Genomic DNA, 19438 nt, shown 5'->3' on the forward strand with positions numbered 1-19438 from the left:
CAAGTTCATAGTTCCTTGAAAGTGGAGTCGCAGGTAGATAGGATAGTGAAGGAGGCTTTTGTTACACTTTCCTGTATTGGTCAGAACATTGAGTATAGGAGTTGGGAGGTTCATATTGGAATACCGTGTGCAATTCCTATCTCCCACCTATAGGAAGGATGTTGTGAAACTTGAGAGTTCAGAAAAAATTTACAAGGATGATGCCAGGGTGGAGTTTGAGTAAGCAGGAGAGTCTGTATAGGCTTGGGTCTGTTTTAGCTGGAGCGTGAGAAGCTGAGGGTTGACCTTATAGAGGTTTATAAAATCATGAAGGGCATGAATAGGGTAAATTGACAAAGTATTTTCCTTGGGGTCAGGGGAGTCAGAACTAGAGAGCAAGGTTTAGGACAAGGGAAAAGATTTAAAAGGGAACAAAGAGGGAACTTTTTCACAAATGAGGGTGGTGCATGTATGGAATGAGCTGCCAGAGGAAATGGTAGAGGCTGGAATAAGTACAACATTTAAAAAGCTTCTGGATGGGTATATGAATAGGAAGGGTTGAAAGGGATATGGACCAAGTGCTGGCAAACGGGTCTACATTAATTTCGGATATCTGGTCAGCATGGTTGAGTTTGATCAAATGGCGTATTTCCGTGTTGTATCTTGACGACTATGTGTAGTACGTAAATTTAGAGGGAGGTGTTAGTTCTGATGGTTTTTATTCCAGGTTGCTAAAGAAAATCGAAATGAAGATAGTGGAAACATTTTTATTTCATTTCTTTCCCCAAGCTACAATAGATACGGGAATATACCAGACAATTCAAATAGTGGTAATCGTGACACCCTTATTCAAGAAAAGGTGTAATTACATGTCTAACAACCACAGTTAAACTGAAAAGTAGCCCAAATAAAATTCATCAAGAAAAAATGTGAACAGGGAACCAAGATTGCAAAAAAAATTAGTATAACAAGATTTTGCATAGAGTTTTGGAATCCTTAACCATGTAAAAATATGACTTAAGGAAAACCAGCACAAAAGGCTGATCATGCTACCCCAATCCATTTTGTTGATAAAATAATGAAGTTGACGAAAGAAATAATGTGGATGTTGTCTATTTGGTTTTTAAAGAAAGCATTTGATAAAGATAGCGTATAAAGGTTTAACGAACAAAATTGATATAATTGAAAAAGTAAATTTTAAAAATTGCTTAGGAACAGAAAACAGGGGAGCGTGGTCAATGACCTTTGTCCAGACTGGAGGGTGATAAACAGCACTGCTCCCCAAGATAGTGTTAAAACCAACGTTGTCTTATAATCTATAAGCATTTGGTATAGAAGAGGCCCCTCTATTCATTGATTCCACACAAATACTCCTCTAAATTTACACAAGTCCCACTTTCCCACCTACAGCTTTGAATGCTACATATATTGAGCGTTCATCCAAGTACTTTTAAAGATTAAGGTTATCCACTTACCCAGATTCCCACTATGCTCGGGGTGGAAAAGCTTTTTTCCTCAAATCCTCACTGAACCTCCTGCCTTTCACCTTAAAATTATGCCTCTGTTGTTGAAGAGTTTTCTATTCATTCTGTCCATATCCGTCAATCAGGACCCCTCTCAGCCTTCTCAGTGCTAAAGAAAACAATCCAAGCTATCCAGCCTCTCTCTGTAACTAAACTACTCCATCCCAGAGAACATCCTGGGCAAATCTCATCCACACCTATTCCAGTACAATCATATCCTTCCTCCAATATGGTGACTAGAATTGCACACATTACTCCAGCTGTGGCCTAAACAAAGTTCTGTATAGCTCCATGACCTCTCTATGACACGACTGATAAAACAAGCAACATGTAGACATTCATGGCGACCCTATTGATCTGTCCTGCCATCTTCAGGGATCTGAGGTCAAGCATCCCAACATCGCTATGTTCCTCTGAACTGCAGTGACCAGCCATTCATCAAATACACCCTTGTTGCTTCTTCTAAAGTGCAAACTTATTATTATCCTGAAATACTCAAAATTTTCTTCTGTATTGTTTGTATATAAATCACAAACAAGAATGGACCAAGCACAGATCCCTGTGTTACACCACTGCACACTGGGCTCCAGTCACACAAATAGCCATCTACCATCATCCTCTGTCTCCTACCACTAAGCCAATTTTGGATGCAACATCCAAAATACCATTCATCCTGTGTTCTTACCTTCTTTCAGTGTTGCATGTGCGAAGACCCTTCCAAGATATCATCTATCCTGACTCCTTAATTAATAATACTATATCCCCTTTTACAATGTTCCCTGCCCTGCCTGAAGACAATTTATGCCCAAATACTGAGTTGCCAGTTCTTCCCTCGGTCAACCACATCTGCAATGACATCACAATTCCACATGTCAATCTACTCCTAAACGCCTCTTACCTGTAATACTCTAACATTAAAAGCCATCTAGCCTCACCTTACTCCCTTGAAACTCAAATTGGCTGAACTCCCTTTGCCTTGTTCCTTTACTAAAGTATGTTGTATCTCTAGTGTTCCCTCCCTGATGAACTAAATTCCTCCCACCAGCCCTAGCAAACCCACCCAAAACAATGCAGGTACCATTTCCTACACTGCAGACCATCCTGCTTGTACTGGTCATACCTTCCCCAGAAATGGCTCTAGTAATCCAGGAATCGAAAAGCTCCCCCCCCCCCCCCTGCACCAATGTTAGAACAATGCATTCATCTGCACTATTCTCCTATTTATGTACTCAATAGCACATGGCACTGGACATAATCCAGGGTTTACTACCTTTGAGGTCCCACTCATTAATTTACTTGTCTCGATCCAGAGATTCCTGATCCAAGATCTCATCACTCATTCTACCTGTATTGCGTACCATCTGTACTATGATTTCTGCTTTGTCATACTCCTCCTTTAGGATGCTCTGCAGCTGCTCAGAGACATGATGCCTTGGATCTTGGAACATGGAGTAATTTTTCAAAATTTGCCAATGCTCCCAAATTTGACAGTGGCCTAAAACAGGACATAGATCATGAGAATGGGCAAACAAGTGGCAGATGAGATTCAATATCGATGTGCGAGATGGTGCATTTTGGCAGAAGGGATGGAGAAAGGCAATATAGACTTGATAGTGAAGAAACACAATATTAGAAAGAGGACTAGAAATGTCTAAACTTGAGGATATTGTAACAGGAATGTGATACTCAGATATACCATATCTCATCATTACTATATCCCTCCCCACCAAAATGGTTGATTTAATAAAAAGCCAACAGCTTACAGCTTGGAGCTCATGGTCAATTAGTACAAATCTTCAAAATGAAGTTAATCAGGATCAATAAATATGCATACAAAACAGCTCGAAAACTGTAGGCAAAATGCATAGAAAACAAAACTGTCACTGATATTATTTCAGTTTTATTGGCATGGCAGTCCCTTGATTTTATTAGTCCTCTCTGCACATCTGGATGTTATACGGTTCATCTGTCTGCAATAGCTCATCACTGCAGATCCATTGCTGCTGGACAAAACTACAACATTTTACATTTTAAAAACTTTTGCCATTTTATTTGCAACTATTTTAAATACAAAGAATATAGACAGATATATTTCCCATTTATAATTTCATGTAAACAAAAGTAGCAGAAATGTATACAACAGATTTTGTTTTCCTCAAATCCGGCCAGTCAATGAATTAAATGGTAGTTTGTATATTATTGATTAGAAAGTTCTTGCTAATTCATATTAACTAAGTTCAAACTCCTTAGATCTGTTAACTATTGCAATAAGTTCAATCATCCGTCTGTTTATCCTGACCCTGTAGTTAAACACTGAATAAAACTTCAAAACATGGTCCCAATGCATCTATGGAGGCATTAGTTCATTTCAGGATACAGTTCAGCTCTGTGGTGCATTTTCTCTGTAGTGAATAATCTTTTCATAATTTGTGGAGGGAAGAAATGGAAAATAAAACAAATGATTCTGAAACCGATAACTCCCCCCTTTCCCACATGGTTTAAGCGACATTAAGGGCACTCATAAAAGGTGGCATGTCGTTGTGTCAGACAACTGAACCCCTGTGCTTTAGAGTACATGTCACAGTCACATTTTCAAAAACTACACAGCCAATTGCTGAAATGATACTGACAGTTACCATGTTCCCTTTCTTCCCCCATTTTATTTCTTGTACATGGTTAAGTTAATCAGAATAGCAGTTGTTGGAACTGTGTACAACACTTCTTCCATTGTGGTGTTTTTGAAAAGTAGTCTATCAATAGCTTTAATCGTTATCTTCTTCCTCTTCTTCACTGTCCTCAATTCCCTCACTGTCTTCCTGATCCTCCTCTTCCTCTTCCGTCTCTGGAATATCCCACTGTGGATGAGTTTCTGGTATTTGCTTTGCCTCTTGGACTTCAAACTAAATAGAAAAATGAACAAAATCATACAGGAAAAATTCAATGAATAATACAAAGAACTGCAAATAATAAGTAGCATTCTCTAAGGATGAACAATGTTTAAGAAATAATCAACTTTTAAGTATGGATTCAGTATATTCAAGGCACTAAGTCCTCAATCCATTTGAAGAATTTCACTTTTGCATTCCTCAATGTATTGTTGTTCTGAACTCCTTCACCTTTCTAAGTTAAATGATACCAGGTTAACTTTTAATTTAGAAAATATTTTTCAGCAAGCTATAGTACAAATTCCAGTTGAAATTCAAATGGAATGCTTCACTTTCCAACTTTGAGGAAAGTACCACAGCGGGATAGATTTCAATACTCTAGGTGACCATGAGATGCTTTAGGCCATCAACAGCACAACTGAATTCAACTACAACCTCATGGCATCGCATATCCCCCACTCTACCACCACCAAGGCAGGAGACAACCATGGTTCAATGACATGCACAATGGGACATGTCAACAGCAGCACAAGGCATCCTTAAAAATAAGATAAAGCCAGTAAAGCCACAACACATGACTACCATTGATCAGAAACGAGTGCAGCAGCAATACAAATACTGTGGCTACAAGACTAGGTCAGAGGCTTGAATTCTGCAGAGAATAAATCATCCTCAGAATCTCTGGATCTTGTCCAACACCTATAAGGCACAATTCAGGATTAGACCTGCATCCATTCAGACATGTGACTTGTCTGAAGGGATGCAAGTCCAACAAGTCCATCCAGGACAAAACACTTTTTTAAAATTGACACCTTATTTGACATCTTCAACTTTCATTCCCTCCACATCCAACACAGTATCAACAGTGCATACCATCTGAAAGGGGGACTGCAGGAACTCAAAGTTGTTTAAACAGCATCTTCCAAACCCACAACCTCCACCATATAGAGGTTTAGGAGCAGCAGATGCATGGGATCACCAAGTTCTCCTCCAAGTCACACACCATTCTGACTTGAAAACATATCTTCCTTCACTGTGACTGGTTCAAAATTCTAAAACTTCACATCAGCAATGTATGTATCTACATGAGTGGCTGGAGTGGTTCAATAGCTCTGCACCACCACGTCAATGCAATTATGATGGGTAATAAATTCCTGGGATGCCCATCTAATGAATAAAAAAATGGCATTTTCTCTGCTGACCAAGTCTCCAGGGATACAGTTAACCAGAGTCATCAGATGGTGTGTCATGGCCTGTAGGTAAGAATTGGAGCATTTCCGTAGATGCAGTTAGTCATACAATCAATTGCTCAACTACCCTGATGTCTTTCAGGTGCAAAGCCTCAGGCTGTGATAAGCGGAAATTTTGAACCAAATAGAGGTAAGTTCACTTGTTCGAAGATGCAAATATGAGGAGACAAATGCGTGAACAGTCTGCTGCAGTCTGATATCTCTGTGAAACATATCAGATAGGAGGTTGCTATTTTAAAAAACTTTTTGCAGCCAGTAGTTGTGTTGGAAGAAAATAATTATTTCACTATATGTCTCATGAGAGCCATGTGCCTACAGCATAACAAAAACAAAATTGATTTTATATTACTATGCAACCTCTGCAGTAAACATATCACAATCCACGCTCATTTTAAACTTACATTTTGTCTTTAGGCCAAAAATGAAAGTGGCCTGCACAGCAAACACACTGAAATTGACATTACAATAGGAAATTAGAGATAGTAAAAACTGGACTATAAAAGTGCATTTCATCCTACAACTGTTCAATTCCAGGGCAGTTAATACACTATGTAGAACAGTTGCTGGAAATCAAATTACAGAGGAGCATCAATTATCCGAATATCAATTATCCGAAGATGATCTGAAGGTTCCAATAGAAACATTACATCAAAGAGATGTTTCAACATTGATCGCGTCTTTTGTTTACAATGATTAAAAATGACCTCAGCTTACTGAAATGCTGCAGAGAACATTGATGGGAGCCCAGGCACCATCTCCAAATGACTGACCTCCCGCCCTCTCTCTCTCCCCACACTTTCCCTGGAGTTCTAAACAGGGATGTACCCTATACCACCCCCTTCAAGATTCTCTCTCCAACATTGTCCTGTACAGGGCAGAGGTGGAACTTGTCAAACTGTGTGCGCGTCTGTACCTGTCTGCATACATGTATCTGTGCGCATGTTATTTTGAGACTTGCCCCACAAAGGCAGCAGCAGTCTTGCTGTTAGCGTCCAGTCTGGCTGCCCCAGAGGTTGGGGGACAGAGGCAGATTGTGGTGGTGGGGGGGCACGTCAGCTGGGGGCGCAGGTAGAAGGCGGCGAATGGACAGGGTTGGGAGGGTGGATTTTGGGGGGGGGGGGTACTCGTGTGCGGTGTGCTGCCGCCTATTCTTCTGAACGGTGAGCAGACATAGCAAGTGCTCGCTGTGTCAATCCCATTGAACTGATTTCAGGGGGGTGGCTTCAGCAATGCTGCAGGTCCCTTACACACAAACGTGTGTTTGCTCAAACTAACCCTGAGACAGAGAGGGAGCAAGAAAGGCAGTGAGGAAAAAGGAAACTTCAGAAAACTCCGAGCCACAGAGGAGAGGCATTGAATCAATTAACCAAATAATCAATTATCCGAATGAAATGGTGCCCAACCATCTCGTTTGGATAATCGAGGTTCCTCTGTAAATTGTCTACTGGAGAACAAACAAGTTGCCACAGAAAGGCAAGAACATAATAACGCTTTTCTTTACCTTTAATGGCCTGATTAGATCTAAACCCATGTAAGAATCAGACCTCAGGATCACAGAATACTGATAATTGCCAGGTTTATACGGTGCAGAGAATTTCAACTCAATCTGGGAGAAAAATGAGACAAGTTTAAACAAACTCTAAAGAATAATTAGATGCTATAAAAATGTCTTTTTAGGACCCAATTACCATATCTAGTATTCCATATTACCGGAGAGGAGGAGAAACTACTTCAGCAAGAGTGGTGAATTTATGGAATTCATTGCCACAGAAGGCTGTGGAGGCCAGGTCATTGAGTGTATTTAGGACTGAGAAAGATAGGTTCTTGATTGTCAAGGAGATCAAGAGTTATGAGGAGAAAGCATGAGAATGGGGTTGAGAAACTTATCAACCATGATTGAATGGCGGAGCAGACTCAATGGGCTGAATGGCCTAACTTCTGCTCCTATGTCTTATGGAGATAAGACAACTTTCATAGTTAGTAGCCAAACCTGGAGGTGTATTAAGTAATCACAATATTTAAACACAATGCAATTAGTTAACTGGCCTGTAGATTTTAATTTTAATGAAACCAATTAACACTTTACAGGATGTTAAAAAAGCATCAGCTCAATAAATAAGAGAAATTCACTGGGTAGATATAAACCTCAAAATTTTATTAAAAATTAAGTATTTTTCAGGAAGCAGGCTTTTGCATTTGAGTTAAAGTTAAAAATGAAACCAAAATTTCAGGCTGTTTAAACAGAGCACTTTAATCTCCAATGCTCTGACCATCCCCTCCTAACCCTCAAAGCTCCATGCTCTTCTGATGTGTTGAAATTATAGCAGGTAAAAGCAGAAAAATGTTTTAAGTTAAAAGTCATCCATGTAATGAGACACCTGCTGCACCCTAAATGCTACATCTATCGAATTTATGCTGAGATGCACACTAAGAAAAAACTCTACAATAGCATAATGAACACCAACCTTCATAAATCTGGCATTAGTACTACTTTACAAAAACTACGGAGGCTGACATAATTTAACTTTATAGCATTAAGTGTCCAGCATGGTCCAAGTTTTGAAGAAATTAAACTGTTTACCTCCTCCTCTTCTTGAAGAGTACATACATGGTATGGCATTGATATTAATGTATGTTCTTTCCTGTCTGCAATGTAAAGCCACCACCACTCTTGTTTTTCCTGTCACAAAAAAAGGTTTATTGTAAAACACCAATTCCTAGGAGGCAAAGAGCTACAGTACCTCAAGTTTGTAATGTCAGAAATGCCAACGCTCACCTTGAAGAAAACAAAATCGAGGACTAATTTGGTAAGAAGCATGCGATTTGTAACAGGTTTAAATAAGGTAAACAAAGAAACATTCATCCCATTCACTGAAGGTATGAAGACCAGCGGACAGAGATTTAAGCTTCAGGCAAGAGAGATAGAACAGAGAGGGAAGAATAAGTTTTTTTTTGCACAACCAATGAAAATGGTCTGGAAGATAAGGCTACTGGAAATAGAATACATTATTTCAAAATTGACTGGGCATTGAGGGAAATAGTTTTGTAGAGTTACAGGGACAGAATGGGGAAATAGGGCTTATTATTTTTCAATAAGCACAGCCTCGATTGGCAGAAAGGCTTTCTTCTGCAACTTAAAAGCACAATTAAAGATATCACAAATGTAAATGCTAAATTTTGATCGTCTTGCTATTTTGCTTCCTACCAAAATGTTAGAGGCACTTTCTTACATTTTCCTTTTTCCACTCTCCTCCAGCATTCACCACTTCACTTCATGGATCTTTCAACTCCTTCATTAAAGCTAAAATAAAGTTGCCCAGATGCATTGGACACGCGCACATAAATCATCGAACTTAGGAATGTATCGTGCAGTTGGATAGTGGTATGAAGACAGAGAACCTCCACTCAATGCATTCAGTATATGAATTCAAATGGTACAGCCAGAGCACAGCGATGAATCTCAACAATTTAACATTATGCTTAAAATACAGATAATCAAAGTTTCAAATGAGATTTTGTACAAACCTCAGGAAAGTATAGGGTATGAACTGGGTGGGTAATCTTTGATTTGGTTTCAAGTAGGGCCCGCTCTCTTCTTTGGATACTTTGCTGTAGTGCTTCCCATTCCTATTTAAAAAGGAATGATACATTAAAAATCAATTTTTTTTTTACATACAACACAGAATTTTATACACTAGTCTGATTATTCTGAATTGGTCTTTTAATTAGATCTCCAAGCTTCCCAACAGATTATACAATTCTCAGAATTGCTTAGAAATCCCTCCATGGGCTTGCTCTTCACAAACCCTGCAATTGCCTCCAGCCCCAAATCCCCGTATCTATGCATCCCCAATTCTGTCCTCTTCTGCATCCAAGATTTTAAACACTCCAGTACTGGTGGCCATGTCTTCAGTTTCCTCTTTACAGAGAATCTGTTAAGACCAGCCTCTCTGACCAGGTTTTTGGACGTTTGACCAAATAACCCACTATATGGCTTATTGTCATGTTTTGTTATTAGACTGTTCCTGTGAAATGCCATGGGATGCTTAACTACAAAAAGGTCTAGGTGTGACAGACTAGGGAGGTTTGCTGAGGGATGTGATGTGGCAGAGGTTGGGCACTAACCATCACAAGAACTATATATGCAGGTGAGTTGTTTTTTGACAAATTTTCTCATCTCCAAAAACAATGTCCTCCTTATTGGGTAAGAAGGCAAGAAACATAGGAATAGTAGGCCATTCAGCCCCTCGAGCATGTTCCACCATTCAATGAGCTCATGGCTAATCTGTGGCTTTACTCCATACACCCACCTTTGACCCATATCCCTTAATATTTTTGCTTCACAAAAATTTATCTATCTCAGATTTAAAATTAAAAACTGATCCAGCATCCGCTCTCATTTGTGGAAGAGAATTCCAAACATCTACCACAGTTTGTGACATTTCTAATTCTTTCTACCATCTTGCTGAAATCTGGACTGCAAGTGATGATGGGATTTTCAGCCTCAGGTAACACCAGAGTTGCCCCTCATCATTTTGTTATCTGAATCCAATAACACAAAGTCCAACAAACCAACTCTGTTTGATTCCCCTGGTCCAACCAAGTATTCAGAGAACTATATTCTATTATTTTTCTACAAGATCCAAAAATCAAAATGGAGATTATTCTGGTTGGCTTTACCAACTGAGCCATCAGAACCTTCTTCGAGGCACTGTATAATAAAACTATAGAATAAGAAATTTAATTCCAGCCAACATACGCTGTTTGAAGCTTATCTCAATACCTTTCTCATTAAATCCCAATCTCACTTGTGTTAAATTACTTGAAGCATCTATACAATTTGTTCCACAAGTCGGAGAGTGCGGTGCTGGAAAAACATAGGTCAGACAGCAGAGGAGCAGGAGAGTGAACATTTCAGCCATAAGCCTTTCATCAGGAATGGGGTTGAGAGATAAATTGGGGGGGGGGTAGCTCAGAAGGTGACAGGTAGCCGAAGGCATGTGTGGTGGGTGGGAGTGGGGGTGGGGGTGGGGGGGGGGGGTATAGAGAGAGGAGAGATGAGTAAACTGATTAAATCGACCTTGATGCCATGGTGTTGGAGGGTCGCAATGTGGAAGACCTCTCCTTCCCTCACATTATCCCAGATCCAACCTTCCAACTCTGCACCACCCTCTTGAACTGTCCTAGCTGTCCATCTTCCTTCCCACCTATTCGCTTCACACTCGGCTCTGATTTTTCACCATCACCACCCACCTTCCAAGCTATCTTCACCCCAGCCTCAGCCCCTCCCATTATTCTTGCAAACCCTTGGGCTTTCCCCCACACTCCTGATGAAAGGCTTATGCCCGGAATGTCGACTCCCCTGGTCTTCGGATGCTGCCTGATCGGCTTTGCTTTTCCAGCACCACATTTTTTGACTGATTTCCAGCATCTGCAGTCCTCACTTTCTTCTTTCCACAAATCAAGCTGCACTGAGGTCCTTCCTTTCTCAAAGAAAGATACTTTCCCGGCTGCTACAGATAGCAGATATACTACGAATTCCCTGCCACGATTTAGACTTGAAGGATGTAACAGGAGACTCCCGGGAAATGACTTGCCTTTGCACAGGCACAGCAATGAAAAACTGTTTCAAGAATGTAAATACATGTGAAAAGCCACTTCAGATGTTAAAAGGCCTTTAAAAATATACAATTAGAATTTTAGACTTGTCTTGTCGGGTGGTGGGGGATGGGGTGGTTTGGTGGAGCCCAATTACCTTTGGCATTAATATTATATATTGCATTAATTTCCACTGGAACTCAGATAAAATAAAGGTTTACTCCCTAAATAACAACTCAACTCTGGTTAACTGTCAGTCCAACTGGAAAAATTAACATTCCCAAAATCAACCTTTCTGAATGATCACAAATGAGACTAGCATATAGCAAGGTCAGAGCTGCTGATTATCTCCTGCAAAACTTTTGAAGTTACTATTTTTTCCTTTTGAAGTAAATGTTGGCATAAAGCAAAAGAAAAAGGACTTTAATACAGATGGCAGAGAAAAGCAGGTCTCAAAAATGACTGCTTAGAACTCAGAGCCAATATAAATTAGAAACAGATTGTAGGTATAATCTCGCTATCCAAATCAAACAACTATCAAGTTGCAGGCAAGTTTACACTTTCAAAAGCTGCTGCTTTTAGTAATCTATATTTTGCAGTTGTTAATTTGAATTATTAAAGATAAGGTAGGAAATTTTGTTTTCACAATCTAATAATTACTTAGTTTAAAAACTATACAATGTGTGTCCCACAGACAATTAGCTCAAGTAAATTGGTATCATTTTAGAAGAGTTTTGAGGGAGACCGAAATAAACCAAAACAAGTTAAAAAATTATACTAGCTTCAAACCAATTCATTTGTTTCTTTTAGAGCAGTTTGATGTTAAATAGAATGCTTCCTGACCAAAAAAAAACTACCCATCAATCCAACTCCTTTTCCACACCACAAATTTGCATCTAATGAATTAAGAGAAAGTGAGGACTGCAGATGCTGGAGATCAGAGCTGAAAACTGTGCTGCTGGAAAAGCGCAGGTCAGGCAGCATGCAAGGAGCAGGAGAATCGACGTTTCGGGCATAAGCCCTTCTTCAGGAATTAATGGAAAAGGATTCTAATGAATTAAACCAATACCCTGCAAGTGGGTCTTTGTTAGCTCTCCTTAATAAACTGATCCATCACAAATTGCTTCGTCCACTTTACAGACTAAATATTTTTCTGTATCCAAAGTAATTAACATTTTAGAATCTCAAAATCACACCAAACCAAATCAGGTCAACCACTATCTTATTAGTCATCAGCAAACTATAGTGAGATTTGATGACAGTGATAACAAGCCTCAGCAACAACCTGCTTGCTGACCCTCAGTTTGGGTATTGCCAGGACGTTTCAGCCCCAGACTTGTCTTTTTTGTTTCTTCATAGCTTGTGGGGATTGGTAGTACCTTCCCCCACCCTCCTCCCCGACCTATCACCTTCATCCCCACCCCCATTCACCTACTGTACTCTATGCTACTTTCTCCTCACCCCCACCCTCCTCTCATTTATCTCTCCACCCTTCAGGCACTCTGCCTGTATTCCTGATGAAGGGCTCTTGCCCGAAACTTCGATTTTCCTGTACCTTGGATGCTGTCTGAACTGCTGGGCTTTTCCAGCACCACTCTAATCCAGTATTTATTGTTTGGCTATATCAGAGGGCAATTAAGATTCAACCACTCCGGAGTCAGAACAGATAAAGACAGCGGACCTCCTTTTCCAAATATTTCAGTGAACCAAATGGCTTTTTATGGCAATGGTTTCATCACAGCCATTTGTCCAGCTTTTCAATTCAGAAATCAGGATTAAGCTGAAATTCCAGCTGATGGGATTTAAAACTGTGTCATACAGCACTAGCCTAGGCCTCTGGATTACTAGTCCAGTGACTCTTTAATTTCAGTATTGGTCCAAAAGTGAATTAAAGAGCTGAATTCCAGAGAACAGGGAAATGTGATCATACTTGAAACCAACACAGCATTTGATCGAGTGATGCATCATGGAGCCCTAATAAAATTGAAACAGGAATCAGAGAAAAAAAACTGTCCATCAGCTGGAGTCATATCTAGTACAACAATATCAAACCAAGGAGTTCCTCGACACAATGTCCAAGGCCCATCTATCTTCAGTTGCTTCCTCAATGACAGTCGCTCTATCATAGTTGGAGACCCTTGCTGGTAATTGCTCAGTCCACACACGGACAGAGCAAAATCTGGACATATTCTGTTCTTGATTAATAAATGGTGAGGAAGATTAAACAGCAGACAATGACCAACCACAGAGATAGTCAAACAATCTCCCTTCAACATTCAACACATCACCGTTGCTAAACTCCCCTACTGTCAACATCCTGGGAGTCATCACTGACCAGAAAGTACACTGCACCAGCTATTTGAATGCTGTGGTTACAAGAACTGGTCAGAGATTATATGTTCTGCAGCAAATATCTCACCTCCTGACCTTGCAAAACCTGTCCACTATTCATAAGTTACAAGTGTAATGGAATATGCTCCACTTGTCTGGATACGTATAGCTTCAACAACATTCAAGCCCAAGACCATCCACCTGTCCCTCCAATATCAACAGACTGGCAGCAATGTGCATCTATACACGGTGTACTGCAGCAACACACCAACATTCCTTCAAGTAGCATGTTTTAAAATGTACAGCCTCCAAGAACAACAATGGCAGCAGTAACCTGGGAATATCCTCATCTAGAATATAGAACATAGAACAGTACAGCACAGGAACAGGCCCTTCGGCCAGGATGTTATGCTGAACATGATGCCAAATTAAACTACTCCCTTCTGCCTGCCCTTGGTCTATATCTCTCCACTCCTTGCATATTATTGTGATTATATAAAAATCCCTTAAATGGCCTTATCATATTTACCCCTATCACTATCCCTGGCAGTGCTTTCCAGACTTATACCACAAAAAAAATTTGCCCCTCATGTCTCCTTTGAATTTTTCCCCTCTTAACTTAAATGCATGTCCCCTAGTATGAGACAATTCAATTCTGAGAAAAAGATTTGACCATCAACCCTATCTATGCATCTCAAACTTGTAAACTTCTATCAAGTCTCTCCTCAGCTTCCACTGCTCAAGAGAAAACAACCCAAGTTTTTCTAGCCTCTCCTTATAGTTCATACCCTCTAATCCAAGCAGCATCCTGGTAAACCTCTTCTGCACTCTCGCCAAAACCTCCACATCCTTCGTGTAATGTGGCAACCAAGATTGAACACAATAATGTAAGTGTGGCCTAACCAAAGCCGCAACATGACATCCTGATTCTTGTACTCAATTCCCTGACCAGTATAGGCAAGCATGTCATACTCCTTCTTTACCACCCAATCTAGCGTGGTCATTTTCAGGGAACTCTGGACTTGAACCTCATTTTCCCTCTACATCAATGCTGTTCAGAGTCCTGCCATTAATGGTATACTTTTCCTTTAACATTTGACCTCCCAAAGTGTAGCACCTCACACTTACCCAGATTAAACTCCATCTGCCATTTCTCTGCCAATTTCTCCAACTGATCTATATCCTACTGTATCCTTTGACAACCTTCCACACTATCCACAACTCCACCAATCTTTGTATCGTCTGCAAACATACTTCCCCACCCACCTCCCCACACCCCCCAAACTCCCCCTATTTTCATCTAAGTCATTTTTATACATTACAAACAACAAAGATGACAGGACGGATCCCTGCAGAACACCATTAGTCATGGTCCTCCAGCCTGAGAAACACCTTCCACAATACCCTCTGTCTTCCAAGGGCAAGCCAATTCACCGTAGATCCCATGCATCTTAATCTTCTGGATGAGCCTACTATGAGGGACCTTGTCGCAAGTCTTACTAAAATCTATGTAAACAGCATCCACTGCTTTACCCTCATCGATCACAGTCACCTCCTCAAAAAATTAGTGAGGCATGACCTCCCTGCACAAAACCATGCTGACTATTCTTAATTAGACCATGCTTTTCCAAATGTGCATAAATCCTATCCCTAAGAATTCTTCCTAAGAAGGCTTCCAAACCACCGACACGAGATTCACCCATATTTCCCTTCTTGAACAGAGGAAAAGTATTAGCTACTCACCAGTCCTCTGAACCTCTTCAGTCATTAGCGAGGATACAAAGATCATGGCCAAGGCCCCAGCAACCTCCTCACTTGCCTCTCTCAGTAACCTGAGGTAGATATCACTGGGTCCTGGGGACTTATCCATTTAATGGTCTTCAAGAGATCTAACACCACTTGTTTTTTGATCGCCAAACATCCTAGCATATTAGTATGCTCCACACAAATCTCATTATCCTCCGTAGCCTTCGCCTGGGTGAATACCAATGCAATTACTCATTTAGGATATTATCCACATCCTCTGCCTCCAAGAACAAGTTCCCTCCTTTACCTTTGAGTGGTCGTACATTCGCCCTAGTTATCCTCTTGTTTTTAATGTATCTATAGAATGCCTTGGAATTCTCTTTAACCCTACTTGCTCTCTTAATTCCTTGCTGCAGTGCTTTCCTTACATTCCTCATGGGCCCTGTCCAATTTTAGCTTCCTAAACGTTATATATGCTTTTTCCTCTTTTGACGAAATTCACAACCTCCCTCATTATCCTAGGGCCCCCTACCTCACCATCCTTGTCCTTCCTCCGTACTGGAACATGCCTGTCTTGAACTCTTAGCAGGTCTCTTAACAATTCCCACATGTTAAATATGGGCTTGCCTGATAATAGCTCCTTCCAATTAACACTCCCTAGCTCTTGCCAAACACTGATGTAATTTGCCTTCTCCCAGCTTAGTACCTTCCTGCAAGGTCCTGACTTATCCTTGTTCATAGCTATCTTAAAACTTAAGAAGTTTGCAAATTCTCTCCAAGTGAAACACCATCCTTATTCTGAAATATGCTGCCATTCATTCAATGTCACTGGATCAAATTCCTGGAACTTCTTCCCTAATAGCACTCTGCGTTCCTACACCAAATGATTTGAATTAGTTTAAGCAACTAACAACAACTTTTTCCAAGGACAATTAGCAATGGACTTTATCAGCAATGAAATCTCTCAAACAGAAAAACTCATCTGTCAAATGCAAGGAAAAGCAAATACATCTTAATTTAACCTTTTCAGCACCTTCCTCAATTTGGAGGGGCTTGATTTGCTTATTTCTGGTAACATTTCTATGAGGCTCTGAAGGGTAGCTTTCTATTTCACAAAGGTACATAAAAGGAAGTTAGTAACTGGAAGCAATTCGAAACATAAATTTCATGATGTCATATTTTATGCGACCAGTGTCCCATTTAAGTACTGGATTAAAAACCTCATATAGTTGCATGTTTGCCAGTACAAACTTGTATATTAAACCAGGGAAACAACTGATTTTCTTCATGCACGTTTTGCTTGGATCTCAACAACAAAATGGACATTTATTGGTCTGACTGCAAACGTGTTTCGATTTCATTCCTGTCAAAATTTACTCACTGCTTCATCGTCCTTCTCTTCATGTTCTGTTTCTTTGTCACTATCATCATCCTTCTCACTTTGGGAATCTTTGTTAGTCGTTTCTTCCTCAGATTCACTCCCTTTATCTGATAAATCATCATCTTCCTCCTCTCGGTGTGCTGGATCCTAAAGGGAAAATAAAAAATATTGTACTGCACCAAAATAATAACATTTATGCAAAATTTTCTGTCAATGCTTGACTAAAGTCTGCAGATCTGGAAATTGTAAAAATGAGAAAAAGAATTTCTGCTAATGTCAAAAATAAAATCTACTATTCCTCAATAAGAATGCAGTGACTAGTGGTATTTGGCAAGAATAAGTGCTAGGACCTCTGTTGTTTGTAATAGATATAAACAGTTTGGATGAAATGCAGGTGGCCTGATCTGCAGGTTTGCAGTCAACACATCTTAGTCATACAGCATAGAAACAGGCCCTTCCGCCCACCATGTCTGTGCCAACCAAGAAACACCAAACTACATTAATCCCATTTACCTGAACTTGCATTTTAAGTGCTCACCCAGACGCTTGAATGTTGCTAGAGTATTTGCCTCCAACACTCTCTCAAGGAACACATTCTATATTTCTACCAATTTCTGGATGAAAATGTTTTTCCTCAGATCTTAGCTAAACCATTTGCCCCTCACTTTAAAATTGTGCCCTCTGATCTTAGATACTATCTATCATGGAAAGAGATTTACTTTATATATGCCTCTTATAATTTCATATACCTTATAATTTCATATCAGATCCCCCACCCCCATGCTCCATGGAAAATAAACACAGCCCTTCCAGTCGCCTCATAACTGAGACTTTTAATCCCACGCAACATCCTGGCGAATCTCCTTTGCACCCTCTCCAGTGAAATCTCATCCTTCAGATCATATGGCAACCAGAACTGCACATAGCATTCTATAGTCTAAGCAACGTTTTATAAAGTTGGAACAATACTTCCTTGCTTCTATATTCTACAATCCAGTTCAGGATGGCAAGAATCCCATATGCCGTTTCCATCACCTGGTCTCCCTCTGCTAACATCTTCAGGGATCTATAGTCTTGCAAACCAAGGTCCCTTTCTTCCTCAGACTCCTTAGGGACCAAACATTCGTTCTGCATATTCTTCCCTAATTAAATCACCCAAAATGTATCACCATGCATTATCAGCATTAAACTCCACCTACCATTGCTCTGCCTAATTTACCAGCTGATCAACATCAGATTTGTAGCCGGAGGCCATCCTCCTCAATCGCAACACCACAACCAATTTTTGCAAACTTAACAACTTGGATGTGCATGGTTTAATTAATATACATAAACTGCAGGAATCCCAGCACTGATCCCCGTGGTACAACACTGGCCACAGGTTTCCAATCACAACCATCCACAATCACCATTTGCAAACCCATTTTGGATCCAGTTTGCCAACTTGCCTTGGACCCCATGGGCTCTTATCTTTTGGACCAGCCTTCCATATTGGATCTTGTCAAAGGCCTTACTACAGTCCATGTAAACCACATCATCTGCTCTGCCCTCATCAATATATTTAGTCATCTTTTCAAAAAACTCCATTAAATTAGATCTCCCTCTGACAAATAAACACTGACCACCCAAATCAATCCACACCTTATTAAGTATTGATAATCCCACCCTTCAGAGCTTTGTCCACTAATTTTCCAACCACAAATGTCAAACTAACTGGTCTATAATTACGTAGCCTATCTCTGCTGCCTTTCTTGAATTAAGGAATCACAATAGTGAAGAAGGTTGTCAAAAGATCCAGCAGGATATAGTCAGTTGGAAGACAGTGAAGAAATAATAGATGGCGTTTCATCTGGATGTGTGAGGTCGTAACGTATGGAAACTGACTCAATTACATGTTGACCAAGTTTCCTAAACTGAACCAGCCCCCATTTGCCTGTATGTGGCCCATATTCCTCCACATCTTTTCTGTTCAAATATATCTAAATAAGACCATAAGACATAGGAGTGGAAGTAAGGCCATTCGGCCCATCTAGTCCACTCCGCCATTCAATCATGGCTGATGGGCATTTCAACTCCACTTACCCGCATTCTCCCCGTAGCCCTTAATTCCTTGTAACATCAAGAATTTATCAATCTCTGCCTTGAAGACATTTAGCATCCCGGCCTCCACTGCACTCTCCAGCAATGAATTCCACAGGCCCACCACTCTCTGGCTGAAGAAATGTCTCCGCATTTCTGTTCTGAATTTACCCCCTCTAATTCTAAGGCTGTGTCCACGGGTCTTAGTCTCCTCGCCTAACGGAAACAATTTCCTAGCGTCCACCCTTTCCAAGCCATGTATTATCTTGTAAGTTTCTATTAGATCTCCCCCTTAATCTTCTAAACTCCAATGAATACAATCCCAGGATCTTCAGCCGTTCCTCGTATGTTAGACCTACCATTCCAGGGATCATCCGTGTGAATCTCCACTGGACACGTTCCAGTGCCAGTATGTCCTTCCTGAGGTGTGGGGACCAAAACTGGACACAGTATTCCAAATGGGGCCTAACCAGAGCTTTATAAAGACTCAGTAGCACAACGGTGCTTTTATATTCCAACCCTCTTGAGATAAATGACAATACTGCATTCGCTTTCTTAATCACGGACTCAACCTGCATGTTTACCTTTAGAGAATCCTCGACTAACACTCCCAGATCCCTCTGTACTTTGGCTTTACGAATTTTCTCACCGTTTAGAAAGTAGTCC

The 19438-nt window shown here is 40.4% G+C and overlaps 1 protein-coding gene across 1 annotated transcript in view; it reads right to left on the reverse strand.

Moving 5' to 3' along the window:
• Positions 1 to 732: 732 nt before the first annotated feature.
• sec63 (SEC63 homolog, protein translocation regulator) overlaps positions 733 to 19438 on the reverse strand; it is a 118831-nt gene continuing 100125 nt past the window's right edge. Inside the window, exons 17-21 of the mRNA XM_043687079.2 lie at positions 16694 to 16840; positions 9163 to 9264; positions 8219 to 8317; positions 7139 to 7243; positions 733 to 4402 (exon numbers count right to left, since the gene is read on the reverse strand). Of these exons, the coding sequence (XP_043543014.1) occupies positions 4265 to 4402; positions 7139 to 7243; positions 8219 to 8317; positions 9163 to 9264; positions 16694 to 16840 (591 nt within the window). The 3' untranslated portion in view covers positions 733 to 4264. The remainder of the gene's footprint in view (positions 4403 to 7138; positions 7244 to 8218; positions 8318 to 9162; positions 9265 to 16693; positions 16841 to 19438) is intronic.

Source organism: Chiloscyllium plagiosum, unplaced genomic scaffold, assembly GCF_037043375.1.
Source record: "Chiloscyllium plagiosum isolate Xiang-an unplaced genomic scaffold, Cpla_swu_hap1 HiC_scaffold_3, whole genome shotgun sequence".
Classification (NCBI taxonomy): Eukaryota; Metazoa; Chordata; class Chondrichthyes; order Orectolobiformes; family Hemiscylliidae; genus Chiloscyllium; species Chiloscyllium plagiosum.